The sequence below is a fragment of the Sebastes fasciatus genome, chromosome 6 (genome assembly GCF_043250625.1).
Source record: "Sebastes fasciatus isolate fSebFas1 chromosome 6, fSebFas1.pri, whole genome shotgun sequence".
Classification (NCBI taxonomy): Eukaryota; Metazoa; Chordata; class Actinopteri; order Perciformes; family Sebastidae; genus Sebastes; species Sebastes fasciatus.
This window is the reverse complement of record NC_133800.1, coordinates 5,408,751-5,423,179: the sequence shown is the minus strand read 5'-3', so window position 1 is coordinate 5,423,179 and position 14,429 is coordinate 5,408,751. Positions and strand designations below refer to the sequence as shown.

Genomic DNA, 14,429 nt, shown 5'->3' with positions numbered 1-14,429 from the left:
CTCCATCCTCGGCGTTGGCCCTACAAGTGAAAAACTATGATTAAAGAGCCTTAAGTATAATAAGTCGCCCGCGCTGTTGCAAGTAACATAAATGATCCGTCATGGAAATTGAGCGCCTATTTTTTTCCGCCCATGTTCCGATATTTCCGCGAATTGATGAGGATGCCTTTGGATTAAAGAACCCTCGAGTGTAGATCATAGACTCTGAGGTTAGAGATTTATTGAAGCGCACCCCCGACGAACCAAATAGCAACTCTGCTCTTCCTCCCTCAGAGGACAACGCTTAAGCCCCGTTTCAACCGCAGGAACTTTCCCCTGGAACTAGGAACCTTTTGAGGAGCTCATTGTGTTTCGACCGTAGGGATCAGGGTCTAAATTAAGTTCCGGGGCCTTTTTACCCCCAAAAGAGGCGCTGGTGGGGGGGGGTAGTACTTTCTGAAAATACCGGAACATCCGGGGAGAAGTTTGCAGGGATGACCGTCACTGACTGGTAAAACACACACAGCGCCGCTGCTTCAACTCTACCGCATCATCATCATCATACATAAAACAAGGAAGTACTCTAGTATCGATTTAGGACCATTTTAGGACGAGAGTAGAGGATTTATCTTTCTTTGATAACATTAAAAGTAAAGTCAGGCTCTGCTGTCGGCTTCCAGACTCATTTTAAAAAAGAGAGAGAGATCATGCAAAAAGAAAAGATGGGTAGAAAAGAGAGGGAGTAGCTGTGAATGAGAGACAGAAAAGTTATTTTCTGATTGTTTCACAGCGTTAACTTTCTAAAGCACAAATAAATAACCCTCAAACACTCAACAGATGATTTACTGTAGAGTCTCTTAGTTTCATTTTCCTCCGCTGTATTTCATTCATTACATCCAACGTGCATCAGTGAATATATGCAGCAGTAAACATTGGCGCTTTGAGACTAAACCTAAATGTGTTTTTTAGATGAAACAGGTGAACACGCTGAACTGCAGGCTGCAGAGTGTGTTTAGGTATAGGCCACGGTGGAAACGCAGACAACAGCGGGCTGAAGGAACCTTTTTGGTCCTTGAAAAGTAGTCCCAGGGACTAAAAGTCCTCTGAACTTTTGGTGGAAACCCGGCTTTATTTCAGTCACCGAAAATGAGTAGAACTCAATGCAATCCCAAGTCCTCAGCCCTAGCAGTAATGATGCTAATGAGGCTAATGCTAGGGGAGGCGTCCCGGAGAGATGGTCATTATCATTTTAGCGACTGCGTGCTAGTGTTCGCCGCTGTGAGCAGAGGGAGCCCTGAGGGCATCACAGGGGCTCATAGTCCTACCCGGGGGGACAGCACAGCTCTTTTGGATGTTCCCTCGGGGGGGGGGGAAGACATCAAATCTCTTCTCTACTCTATATGGTGGCTTCCTAAAACAGAAAAAAAAACTTCACAAGACTTTCCTTCAAAGCTTTTCTTCTTTGGTGTTGCCTTTGTCTCTGTTTCTTTGTGAGCTGCCTGGTTTGTCTTTGTTCAATCTCTTCCCCGTCTCTCAATCACTCTCTCGAAGACTTTATGTTTGTTGATGTCTGACATGTTTGCTGCTGCCACTTGACAGGGAGGGATGATATGCTGCTCGCTCTTATTGCAGGGAATTGCCACCGCAGCCCCTCTGACAGACCCGTTAATAACAGATCCAAAGCGCCATGTCTCCCCCTTCACCCTCTGTCCTGCACTCCTTCCCTTTTCCCCTCTGTCGCCCACATCTTCTCACCTCTCACTCACCCTGTCCTCTGCTTTCCCTTTTTCTCCTCATTAGTCAGCTGCTCTCACCTCAGTTAGCTTCTCTCAAAGCCTTTCCCCCGGCTGTCTAATTCTTCTCTCAGACAAATCCATCTGAGTCACCTCCCATCTCCCCCGTCCTCACCGTCCTCTCTCCTTCCGTCTTCACAGAGGGTACCCGGACGAAGCCATCGAGGCAGAGCTGATCGATGAGCGCCACCCCTACATCCACGGCATGTATTCGGCGCCGCTGGCCCAGCCGGAGAGGGGGAGCATGGCCAGCCTGGACCGCATGGGCGGCCGGCGCTCGCCATCCATCGACAGCATCCGCAAGGACCCGCGCTGGCGCGACCCAGATCTCCCCGAGGTCATCGCCATGCTGGGCCACCCCATTGACCCGGTCAAGTCAAACGCCGCTGCGTACCTGCAGCACCTGTGCTACGAAAATGACAAGATCAAGAAGGATGTGCGTCACCTGAAGGGGATCCCTGTTCTGGTGGGGCTTCTGGACCACCCCAAATCTGAAGTCCACCGCAAGGCTTGCGGCGCCCTGCGCAACATCTCCTACGGCAAGGACAACGACAACAAGGTGGCCATCAAGAACTGCGACGGCATCCCGGGTCTCGTCCGCCTGCTGAGGAAGACCAACGACATGGAAGTTCGAGAGCTCATCACCGGTAAGAATAAATATTTCCATATTAAACCCTCGAAATAATGTGGTGATGTTCAACTGAAATGACATGAGAAACAGTAACATTATCCTCATCTAATGTCATTATTATAAGCACCTAGTCACCAGGCAACTAAACCACCTAATTACATTCATGTGTGATTGATTTGGTAACATCAAGTTAAAACAATCCAAGCAGATGATCGTCGTCTGACTTCTTGTTAAGCCGTTTTACTCCCGGTCAACACATAAACAACATTTTCTGGATGTAGCAGGAACAAACTGTGTGTTGAAACGCTACAGCACATGTTGCACTGCAAAGCACAAGCATGGCTGGGCGATCATCATTGTATATTGTCTTATTTGCTGTCTTGTTTATTTTAAGTCTGTCATGATGATATGATCATCATGTTCTTGTTTTACACATATGAGAGTTTGGTGTCATGCCATTTTAATATTTATGTATGTCATTTTGCCTATTGCGGAGCATGGGGGGTTAATAAAAAAAAAAAAAATCTGTATTTCCCAGATTAAAGTAGTACATTTACGAGAAAAAACTCACAAATTTGCAAGATTAGAAAGTCGTAAATTTAAGAGAAAAAAATTCAGAAAAATAGTCTTTAAAGCGGCAGTAGGCAGAAGTGTTCTGTGAGGAAACTAGACTTCTGCACCTCATCGTGGCTCTGTTTTCCGGCTTTAGAAAATCTGGCCCGTGACAGGGGACTTTGGCCAATCACAAGTCATTTCAGAGAGAGAGAGAGCGTTCCTTTTGGCTGTTCATTCAACAGAGGCAGCTGTCAATCACTCGAGCACTTTGAGCAAACGGTCAAACTAGGCAGCGCTGATCAAATATGAATCAATGTTCTGTTACTGTAATGCCTATTTCTCGCCTCAAATGTTTTCAGAATCATCTTGTAGTGTACTGTTTAGCTGTAAAATGAGAAAGATTGCTCCGGTTGCTTGGTATTACCTCATTTGATCTCAACATGGCTGCTGGGTCACAAACTTTCTCATTTTACAGCTAAACAGTACACTACAAGATGTTTCTGAAAACATTTGAGTAGAGAAATAGGCATTACAGTAACAGAATATTGATTCATATTTGATCAGCGCTGCCTAGTCTGACCGTTTGATCGGAGTTCGCAAGTGATGTACAGCTGCTCGGAGACGGCAAGGCTCCAGCTCGGCTCTGATTGACACAGAGGCACGTAATTTTTTTCAGAATACCTGTCTCCTGTATTTTCCAGATTGTGTCAAAGTCAGAAAAATATTCTACTAATATGGTGACTTAATTCGTCTCAACCACATCACCCAGTTCCACTGCAAAGCTTCCAATCAGAGCATTTTATGAAGCCTCGCATCCATTCATATTTTCCTTCAAACCACTTAAAAAGAACGTCTGTAATATGGGTGAAATTATTTGAAATAAGTGCTATGGATATGTCTGACTGCATTTCACAAGTCAGACATCATTTACAGTTGCCTTGTCGTAGGTTAAGGATTCTTATATTATGCAAAAAAACACCTGCATAGCACAGTTGCAGCCAAGGCTGCCGGCTGTCTGCTCCACTGACTGTAGGATTCTCTTCTCTCTCTGTCTGCCTAATTAGTCTCAACTCTCTCTCTCTCACGTACAGCAAAGTATAAAAGTGCTGCTTTGAAGCCTTTTAAGCTGATCTGATAGCACCTTAGTATGCCAGTCCTTTCCAATCACCGGCTGCATACTTCCCATCATCACTTATATATTCCGTCCAGGAATATCCTGAGTTGGCTGCCATAATCCCAAACTCTGCATAGTAATATCAGGGCTGACTCATACTATATTAAGAAGAATCAGACTTTTTTGTGTTTTCCACACATCATTATTATTTTTTTTGCAGCAGTATTCACAGCGTTGCTAGTTTCTCATCTCCCAACACTTACATTATTTGATAAGTTTGTGCCCCGGGCATCCCATATGGAAAGATACAGTAGTTGCTGAATTAGCACTGGATTGCGTAACTCCCCACATACTAGTGAGGGGAGATAACAATGCTGTAATTCAAAGCTGTAATTAGTCATTCTTTTAATTCTAGTGAAGACACATTTTGAGTAAATTGTCTCGGAGATGGCTCTCCTCACCACTTGTAACGAATGTTAATGAGCTAATTAGTCGGTCATACTGTGGAGCCATTTTCTTACAATGACGGGTCACAGGGATCACAAACACAGCGATATTTGATTACTTTAGCCTTATTACACTGTATTGTGAGCACAAAGAGACAGATACAAAGTGGAACGATTCTCCGCGGAACAGCAGATGGCATATGGACATCGATTTTTCGAAGAAGCTATTAGCTGCATTGTGTGATGAAATATGTTTTAATTCCTTTAAGAGGAGCTATTGATTCAAACGCCATGATGGGGTTTCTTCTCCTTGATCTGGTAAATGTCAACAGGGGAATATAGTTGTGTGCGTGTGTGTGTGTGTATCTTTCCATGTGCTCAACTAATCCCCGACATGATTGGTTTGACCTTACACGCTTAGGCTGGTATGCGCGCTTTTCCATCGGAGAAGGGGCTTTTGTTTTCAGTGCGCACTTGTGAAAACTGAGAACCACTTTAAAGTGAGATGCTTGACCTTTTGTGAAGTAGCCGCCAAGTGTAAAATACAGTATATGTAGCACCCCAAGACATCAAAGGGGGGTTACTTTTTAGGTTATTTTTACAGATTAGGGAAGGAAAAGTTCTCAAGCTGTGTTTTGGCAGCTGCCAATGGTTTATAGGGGTGGGGGGAAACAAATTATTCACCAATGCTTATATTTTTGTTTACGATTTTGAACCAGATTTTTTAATGACAGAATCGATATATTTGCTTCATCTGAGTCTACGCGGAGGTAGAAGTAGGTTACCGCTTTTATTGTTGTAGTCAGAGTAACGTGACGTCATCTCCGTTCTGTATCCGTCAACCAAAACAAACCGGAGAGTCTGCGTGGATACGACCTGCACCCTCACATGTTCAATCCAAAGTGGTAAACACTACACATCCAGTAAAGTATGGAAACACTTTGGGTTTCACACGTCGCCAGGAAAAGCAGAGCTAGACATCATGGACAGGAAACGTTATCGTATTGCGGTAACGTGCGGTCAAGCCAGCCGTCACTCTCATCTCCGTGGTCGCTACGACTGTAGAGCACCCATATACTGACATTTATGTTCAATGTATTCAAACGGCCCCGATGGAGCTGACCATGGATGGATAAAGAGAACGGAGCTGATGGGAGAGCTAGAGACGGACTTGGCGAAGTATGAACGATTATATTCACCAGAAGTATAAAACATTACATGTCCCTTATAAATTAAAAAGAAAAAATACCACTAATTTGTGAGGGAAATGTCTTTATTCTTTGATTTTGGGTTGCTTGAAGAAATTTAATAAATAATGCCTGATATATTTGACTTCAGGACATCTCTGACTACACACATGCTGAAAAGCAAACATTTTTACTGTATTGATTTAGATATTTTCCAAAGTAAAAGTCCCTAGAAGTGTGTGTTTCAACTTTTTCCCATGGTCTAGTGATAATAAAGTTAACAAAAATTGCAATAAATCGTAATATCGAATCGCAATACTTAAAAATCCCGATACATATTGAATCGGCACCCAAGTATCGTGATCGTATCGAATCAGGAGATAGGTGAATCGTCCCAGCCCTAGTATACAGTATATGTACCACCCCAAGACATAAAAGGGGGTTACCTTTTAGGTATTTTTACAGATTATGGGAAGGAAAAGTTCTCAAGCTGTGTTTTGTCAGCTGTCGGTGGTTTTCTGGCTGGATGTCATGTTGTGCGAGGCTGTGGGCTTAAAGAGGGAGTATCAATATTGACGGCTTCAATCCAGAGGTATTGATAGTGAAACCGGTCCTTTAATGCTTGTTGAACTGTAGTGTGTGCATGCATGCGTAAGTGTGGCTGTGTATGTGTGTGTGTGTGGCTTTCCTTTGCTGTGACAGAGATGTCGCGGTGAGCGATGACTGTGCCGCAGCAGAAATTATTGCCTTTACAGCACCGTGTTGCTCCCCATCGTAGCTAAAAATAACCCTGCACCACAAGACAAGGAGGACAGAATGGAGGGAGGCTTTTTTTATTTTTTCACCTCTTTCCCTCCCTCACTCATTATCCACCCTCCCTCGCTCAATCTCGTTTTTTTTTCACCCCTTCCTTCATTATCTACACTCTTGCTGATTTTTTCTCTCTTTCGCTCTCTCTGTTTTTCTTCCTATAGTCTCTCTTTCTCTCTCTCTCTCTCTCTCTCTCTCTCTCTCTCTCTCTCTCTGTCTGTCTCCAGCTTTAGGTTTCCATTGCCAGTGCTCTGGCCCCAGTGAAAACAGGCCAGTCACAATGCAAGCTCAGCTTACAGCCTTAGCCCATGTGGCTAGAATTGGCCGTGTTTTTTTTTTTTTCTACAATTAAATATGGGGTTTTAAATATAGGCCCCTTATTCTTAGCCCATGTGTTTTAAGAGTTTTCTGTTGGAGTTTGCGCTCTCCCTGTAAAACCACAGAGGGCTCTGTTTTCTGCAGGGGGAAACGGGTGACGTGGAAAGAATCAAGCGGTTTTTATTTTTCCAACACACAAGACAGACAGACCAGTCGTTCATATTTTTAGAGCTTTGTACCGTTCAGAGTAATTCTATTTTCCCTCCCGGTAGGCTCTGGGCTGTTTGTGCCCTCCGGCAGTTCCCTCTCTGGAAATGTAGATTATTAAGCGGATTTGTCTCCTGTTTTTTTCCTGCAGGAGATGTCTGAGTTTCACGGACTGGCACTCAGGCAGGTGCTCGCTGCTTGCTTTGTCGTTTGGATGAAAAATGCATAAAGAGCAAGTTGGCAGGCCCTTAAGCTAGAAGAGAGATGATGTCTAGACACACATTTTGTGGGCTTTTCTGAGTTTAACATAATATATACAGCACTATTTAGATAGAGGATGTTTTGGTCTGAAGCACCTAAAAGTGCTAAGTACAACATTTGATCAGCTTAATGGTTAGCCTTGGGGTTAATGTAACCAGCAAACAAAATTTTGCACCGACTTTCAGTGTTTTTAAGATTATGTTTTGGGCATTTTCGCTTGTATTTAACAGAGGACAGTGTGGAAATTGGAGAAATCTGCATGCAGCAGATATCATATGGATCAAAATTTGAATTAATCTGGAGTCTCTTTGTAGCTCAGTTTTGGGTCTTCACCAATCCCTGCAGGAAATATGTGGCTCTTTAGCTGCGATATGCTCCACTATGTTCACCAGCTAGTCTCTACCTTTGTCTGTTTGGGGCAGAGCAGGTAGTATACAGTGGGTTTATGCTGAAAATTGCTATACCTGCTGCAGCTGGCCATTGTGCTTTTGTTGAGAGCGGTGAGAGCGAACCAAAACAATAAAGTTGTGGTCTATGAAACCAAAACAGTGAGCTGAAAGACAATAAAATGCTCCGAGGAGCTGAGGGGGAACTGAGGTGATAATACTATGTGGGTTTGTTACGACGAGCTACCACTTTCACATTAAACAGTCATTTTCTCCATTGTTAATATCCAATAAATATCGATTAGTGTGTATATTTAAACAGAATGTGTAACATTCGACATAGGGCTGTCAAAGTTAACGCGATAATAACTCATTAATGCAAATCTGTTTTAACGCCACTAATTAGTTTAACGCATTAACGCAACTTTTAGGTTGTAGCAGGCTCAATTTTAAAGTTAGAGTGAAGATACTGGCAATAAAAGCAACTATGTTTTAAAGACTGCTACAAAGCAGCACTATGGATCTTTGCATCCGAATCATCTGATAAACACCGTTCACTAAAAAATTCAAAGTTCAAAGTTAGCGCGTTACCGGCACTAACGTCTTTAACGCAGTAGCGGGCTTCATGTGAAATTAGAAAACCTAAGGAATCCATTGGTACCCACCATGTCATACTAGCTTGTCACGAAGAAAATAAATAACGCTCCACACTTAAGCTGAATTTTGGCGAGGAAAAACTGGCATGGCCATTTCCAAAGGGGTCCCTTGACCTCTGACCTCAAGATATGTGAATGAAAATGGGTTCTATGGGTACCCACGAGTCTCCCCTTTACAGACATGCCCACTTTATGATAATCACATACAGTTTGGGGCAAGTCATAGTCAAGTCAGCACACTGACACACTGACAGCTGTTGTTGCCTGTTGGGCTGCAGTTTGCCATGTTATGATTTGAGCATATTTTTTTATGCTAAATGCAGTACCTGTGAGGGTTTCTGGACAATATTTAACATTGTTTTGTGTTCTTAATTGATTTTCAATTATAAATATATACATACATTTGCATAAAGCAAGCATATTTTCCCACTCTCATATTGGTAAGAGTATTAAGTACTTGACAAATCTCCCTTTAAGGTACATTTTGAACAGATAAAAAAAACGCGTGATTAATTTTTGATTACATATTCTAAGCACTGATCAACGAGGCTTCAATAAGTATGTGATCAAACAAACTGCGTCGTATCCATCATGCTCCAGGTGCCTGACACTTACTGGACCTCATCTGATTTTTAACAACAGGACAGTTTTGGCTCAGTACGCCGGCCTCGACACACTTTCAACACGTTTTGTTCCTCAGTGGGCTGTTATATAGGACACACACGTTTACACATACACTTAGTTTGAATAGTTTCCGAGAAGGGGTGACATACCTGACGTCCCCCGCCATGATCCATGAGACAACCATGTGTTAGTGTGTATGTACACGTGTGCCCTTCCTACCTCATTTCATTAACTGCTTCCTGGAGATGGACCTCAGCGCCCTGCCTCATGGTCCATCCCAAATACCCACACATACATCTTCCATTTCTCTTATTTTAGTGGACGTTTGCCATAGCAGATAGCAGTGTGAGTCCACTTACTGAGGCCTCCTCTTCCTCTTCCTCTTCCTCCTTCTTTAACACTGAGAGTGTGATGGATGGCATAAGGGGTGAGGAGGAGAAGGACAGGAGGGAGGAGAGAGGAGGAGGAGAACAGTAATGGGCAGAACTAAATTAATAGCCCTGCTAGAAGAGCAACATGCCTGCCAGTGGTGCCTGGAAAATTTAATTAGCCTTAGCCTCAGCTCCGGTCCAGGTCCCAGTCCCTCCACCCCTCAGGGACGTAAAGGGAAGGAATAAGAGGGAATAACCAGAGAAACAGGAGGTAACATTTGGTTAATACTCAGCTCACAACTTGTCTGTTTTGCTCCCCATCTTGTCATTTAAGCGCTGTCGCGGTTTGTCAACCAATCAAAACTGTCTGTTTGTGGCAATAAATGATTGAAGAGGCAGGTAATAATATTCAACGCTGCCCTGTGGCTGGATTGGATTTAAGACAAAGGAAACGGGCAAATCACAGGTTGATGGGAAAAGAGAAAGATTGTTGCTACATACACATCAGATCAGATACATATCAAACTCTTCATAAGCCTTTCCTCTTTAAGGAAATCGAAGCATAGCGTACGCATACGCGCTTTCTCAGAAGTCTTGGGGGATATTTTTTATAGCTGAATGAGTTCTGTTTACAGGAATACATCACAATATATTTTACAACTTGTTTCTTTTTAGATGGTTTCCTTTACAACCCGGCTGTTTACCCCTTTTAGGACTTTTTTTCTAAGCAGATAAACAACATTAATAAACCAGTAAGGAATAGCATTTTTTAAGATCTTAAAAGCAGCTTGACTTAGTTGTGGAAGGTCATGGTAAAGTCTTGGTATGTTATATTATGGCCCTGCTGGGAATCCTGACTTTGTTAGATAACAAACTTGGGAGGAAAGTGACAATATAAGTTAAGATCATAATTCATAATTTCTTTTCTTGTGACTCCTTTTTCCACTGGACAGTAAAGTCCTGGATGTACTAAGATCCGAACACCAAAGCTACCATGAAGATCGACATAAAACACTTCCAAGATATCACAGCGAAATATTTTTTTCTTCATCCTGCTAGAAAGCACAGCCAGGCACCCTGGGCGGCATTATTATGTGAAGAAGAGGTGTGTTTGTTTGGGTTGATGAAGCCAGTTTTCTTCAATTACACGCTAAGAAAACAAGGAATTTCTTTTTGATTTTGGAACAAGCGGACAGATTCAGCAACAAGTGGCTATTAATGGGGAGAATATTGAAGTCGTAAATGAATATGAATCCCCAGGGACAGTTCAGCGTGGGACAGTACTCTTGCTCTTTTCATAGCCAAATGACTTAATGATGTTGTAGATTATACTACTTGTTATTGAAATAAGACAAACAGTTTTTCCATGTCTGGAATCACCAAGGTACAGATATTACCAGAATCAGACATTCAAACACATTTTCCCTGAAGAAATGTTGACTCTTGTTATACATTTTCTACCTGATGCAGCTCTCATTGCAACCTGCAATAGGTCAGAATTAGTAAAGCTTAGTAGTTGTGCATCAAGAAACCTGTAGGAATGCACCGATCTGACACTTTTCAGTCCCGATATCGATAGCGATACCTGGGCTTTGGGAATCGACCGATACCGAGTACCGATCCGATACCAGTGTTTAACTAATGAGCTGTATGCCTCACTGTGTGGAAGTGACTGGGATCATTCTTTCATGTGTAAGGCAACATCAGAGTTGACCGAGACATAGCTTTCCTAACTTTGTAAAACAGAAAAGATGAGCCGTCAGCCGCATCTCTAATGGTCAAATCAGCCAACGCAGGGCCGGCTCTAGACCTATTGGTGCCCTAGGCCAATTTCTGTTTTTTTTCTTTGATTTTTTTTGGTTGCTTGAAAAAATGTAATAAATAATTCCTGACATTATCTGATATATTTGACTTCAGGACATCTCTGACTACACACATACATGTATTAATTTTATATATTTTCCAAAGTAAAAGTGTCCTAGAAGTGTGTGATTCAACTTTTTGCCATGGTCTAGTGTTAGTAAAGTTAACAAAAATCACAATAAATCATAATATCAAATCATAATACTTGTAGAATCGCAATACTTAAAAATCGCAAAACATATCGAATCGTGTATCGTGCCAGCCCTGATAAAATCAGAGTAAAGAATGTTTACCTTTTTATGCAATCAAAACAGTGGGATATGCATTTGCATTTATCACTGAGGACGCATATCTTTGCAAATGAAATAAAGTCTTGACTGAGTTAGTCTTTGCATGTAAACTATTAATTAAAAATCCATACCGTATTTTTGAGAATTGATAAATAATATTGCAATAGTCGATATTTTTGAGTTTTATTGTTTTGAGCGACCACATTTTTGATAACATTCCTATCTGTAAACCAACAGCTAAAATCAGATGTTGATGTAATCTAACAAATCCGAACACAGTCCAGATAGTAACATAGATAGTCTTGGTGTAAAAGGAGCCATGGACATCACAATTGCATGGTAGCTGAGACAGCAGGACATCCCAGACCCGCCTTCCTCTGACAAGCTGACAGAGGACAGCAAACAGACTAAACCCGATATAGAGTCACTGGCCCGAAACGGTGGCAGGACGCGGGACGGAGATCGTCGCTTCCACAGCACTCTGTCATCTTAAATAACAATGTGTCCGTGGGCTGTATGCCTGTCGTACTTGATGGATCACAGCCACCAGCAGAGACATGCCTTTTCCCTCCCCTCTGGCGTATGTGATCAGCGTAGAGCTGCCTGAGCGGTGTTTCAGCTGGAATACTGGAGGTGATGGAGAACAGCCGCGGGGGGGTGTGGGGCACAGGGAAAGTTTGCATAGTTGGCTGGTACTTTTTGCATCCAGGCTCAGGTACCTGTCTTTGAAGTACGGAGGTATATGATCTTGTTTGTTTTTGCAAATTGCTTTTTTTTTTTTGCTTATACACAACACAAGTCAGAGATAGATGCTGACATATTTTACGTTTTATATACAGAAATACATTTCCAGCCATGTTGGATATGGGATGTTGAACCTGTTTTATGGTGATGTGGAAGCAACACTCAACATGCACAGCGTACTGTAAATTACAGGCATCACGCACCATTACTCTCATAGCTCAGTGTTGCTTCTTGTGTGCTCGTATAGCCTCTTCTCTCTCCAGGTTCCATGGTGGAGGGAGGTTGTGTGTGCTCAGCATCTATCTAGTTGGTGGCACATGGATGCTGCTTGACATGACAGTTGCTCTTCCTGAGGTTTCTCCCAATATTTTTCCATATCTGAATCGAGGGTTGAAGGACGGAGGGTGTCGTATGCTGTACATATTGTAAAGCCCCTTGAGGCAAATTAGTGATTTAGGATATTGGGCTATATAAATAAAATTGACTTGACTTGGCTTGGTAGCAGGACGTACACAAAAGGCTTGAGTGTTAAACTATATATCATAAGGGTTCATTATTTTGTGGATTATTAAATTCAGATGGTAACTTTAATGAAAATAACTTTTTGTCATATTTGCGCAAACTGTCACTATATCCTGACAGTAGTGCATGGGACAGATAATCTGTGAAAAAAATTAAATATGATGTGCCTCTGTGTCAATCAGAGCCGAGCTGGAGCCTTGCCGTCTCCGATCAGCTGTCAATTACTCGCGAACTCCGATCAAACGGTCAAACTAGGCAGCGCTGATCAAATATGAATCAATATTCTGTTACTGTAATGCCTATTTCTCTACTCAAATGTTTTCAGAAACATCTTGTACTGTACTGTTTAGCTGTAAAATTAGAAAGTTTGTGACCCGGCCACCATGTTGAAAACAGTCAAGCCAAAACCAAGCACCGCCCACCAACTGGAGAAAACTTCATTCATCCATTCATTATCGGTAACCGCTTATCCTATTCAGGGTCGTTGGGGGGCTGGAGCCGATTCCAGCTGACATTGGGCGAAGGCGACCCTCTTGCTGTGTGGCGACAGTGCTAACCGCTGCACCACCGTGCAGCCCCCGGAGCAAACTTCCGCTGATCAAATATATTTAATCATATGTATATGCGCTGCCTAGTTTGACAGTTTGATCGGAGTTCACAGATAGACAGAGACTCCTCGGCTCTGATTGGTTGTTTTTCTTTGGGAGTGATTATCTGTCTCATACACTACTGTAAAGTTATAATGACAGTTTGAGCAAAGATGCCAAAAAGTTATTTTATTAACTGTATTTTTTTATGCACCGTTTGTTTCTTCCTTCTCAGCACATTGCAGAGCTCATCCATTAGTTCCTATAGGTACTAAATATTTCCCATACAGTGCGTGACACAGACACTTCAGTCGCAAGTTTTCTTTATTCGCTGCTCGTCTTCCTGGAGCTCACATTGCTCCTCGCGTGTTGACTGCATGTTGAATGTTGCTTGTCACAAGTAAAGCTGATGCTAATGACTCAACAATGGAGGTAATCAAGCTGTTAGCCTGGCAGGCAGGCAGGCAGGAGTGAGTGTTAGCTGGCTGTCACTGTACCAGAGTACGCACATTTGTTGTTAATGTGATTCATGCCTGGATGCTGATACTTCCTCTCATACAGTATGCTCTCATGCGTGTGGTTGAAATAAATGACAAACTTGACCCTGTAAAGAGGAGAGTGGAGAAAATATGCTCCAGGGTAGGAACGGGTGTTTTAATAAGAACAATAGTTTGGAAGGGCCACAAGTCAAATAAGAGTTTAAAATAAACCACAGTGCAAAATATATAAAATTTTAAAAAATTCTAACCAGTTTAATATGGCGTCCTTGCTCGTTTGGAGCTAAACATCGCATGTTAGCAATAACATATAATTCCCAATAGTGTAGCATTGGCTGTCTCACTCCTGCTGCGTGCATGCAGATATGATTAAATGCTAATACTGTGCGACACATACAGTTTAAAGGTGCTCTATATGATATCCAGAGCATTAATATAGCATTAAGCAACTGTTTGCTATGTAAAGATATAGAGGGGGTAATGTCTACCTGAGCAGAGAATGAAGTCGCTCTCCCTCTGTGTGTGTTGTAATCAGAGCTTCTCTGTGCTTTGCGTGGCTTGCCAATCGCCGCCGTTCTGCACTGAGCT

The 14,429-nt window shown here is 42.5% G+C and overlaps 1 protein-coding gene across 13 annotated transcripts in view; it reads left to right on the top strand.

Annotated features, from left to right (window-relative positions):
- The window catches only part of arvcfb (ARVCF delta catenin family member b), a 299,063-nt gene that overhangs the window by 203,613 nt on the left and 81,021 nt on the right, over positions 1-14,429 (top strand). For all 13 annotated transcript variants that reach the window (XM_074637267.1, XM_074637273.1, XM_074637268.1 and 10 more), the window contains one exon: positions 1,914-2,419. In XM_074637267.1, coding sequence (XP_074493368.1) covers positions 1,914-2,419 — 506 coding nt within the window. The remainder of the gene's footprint in view (positions 1-1,913; positions 2,420-14,429) is intronic.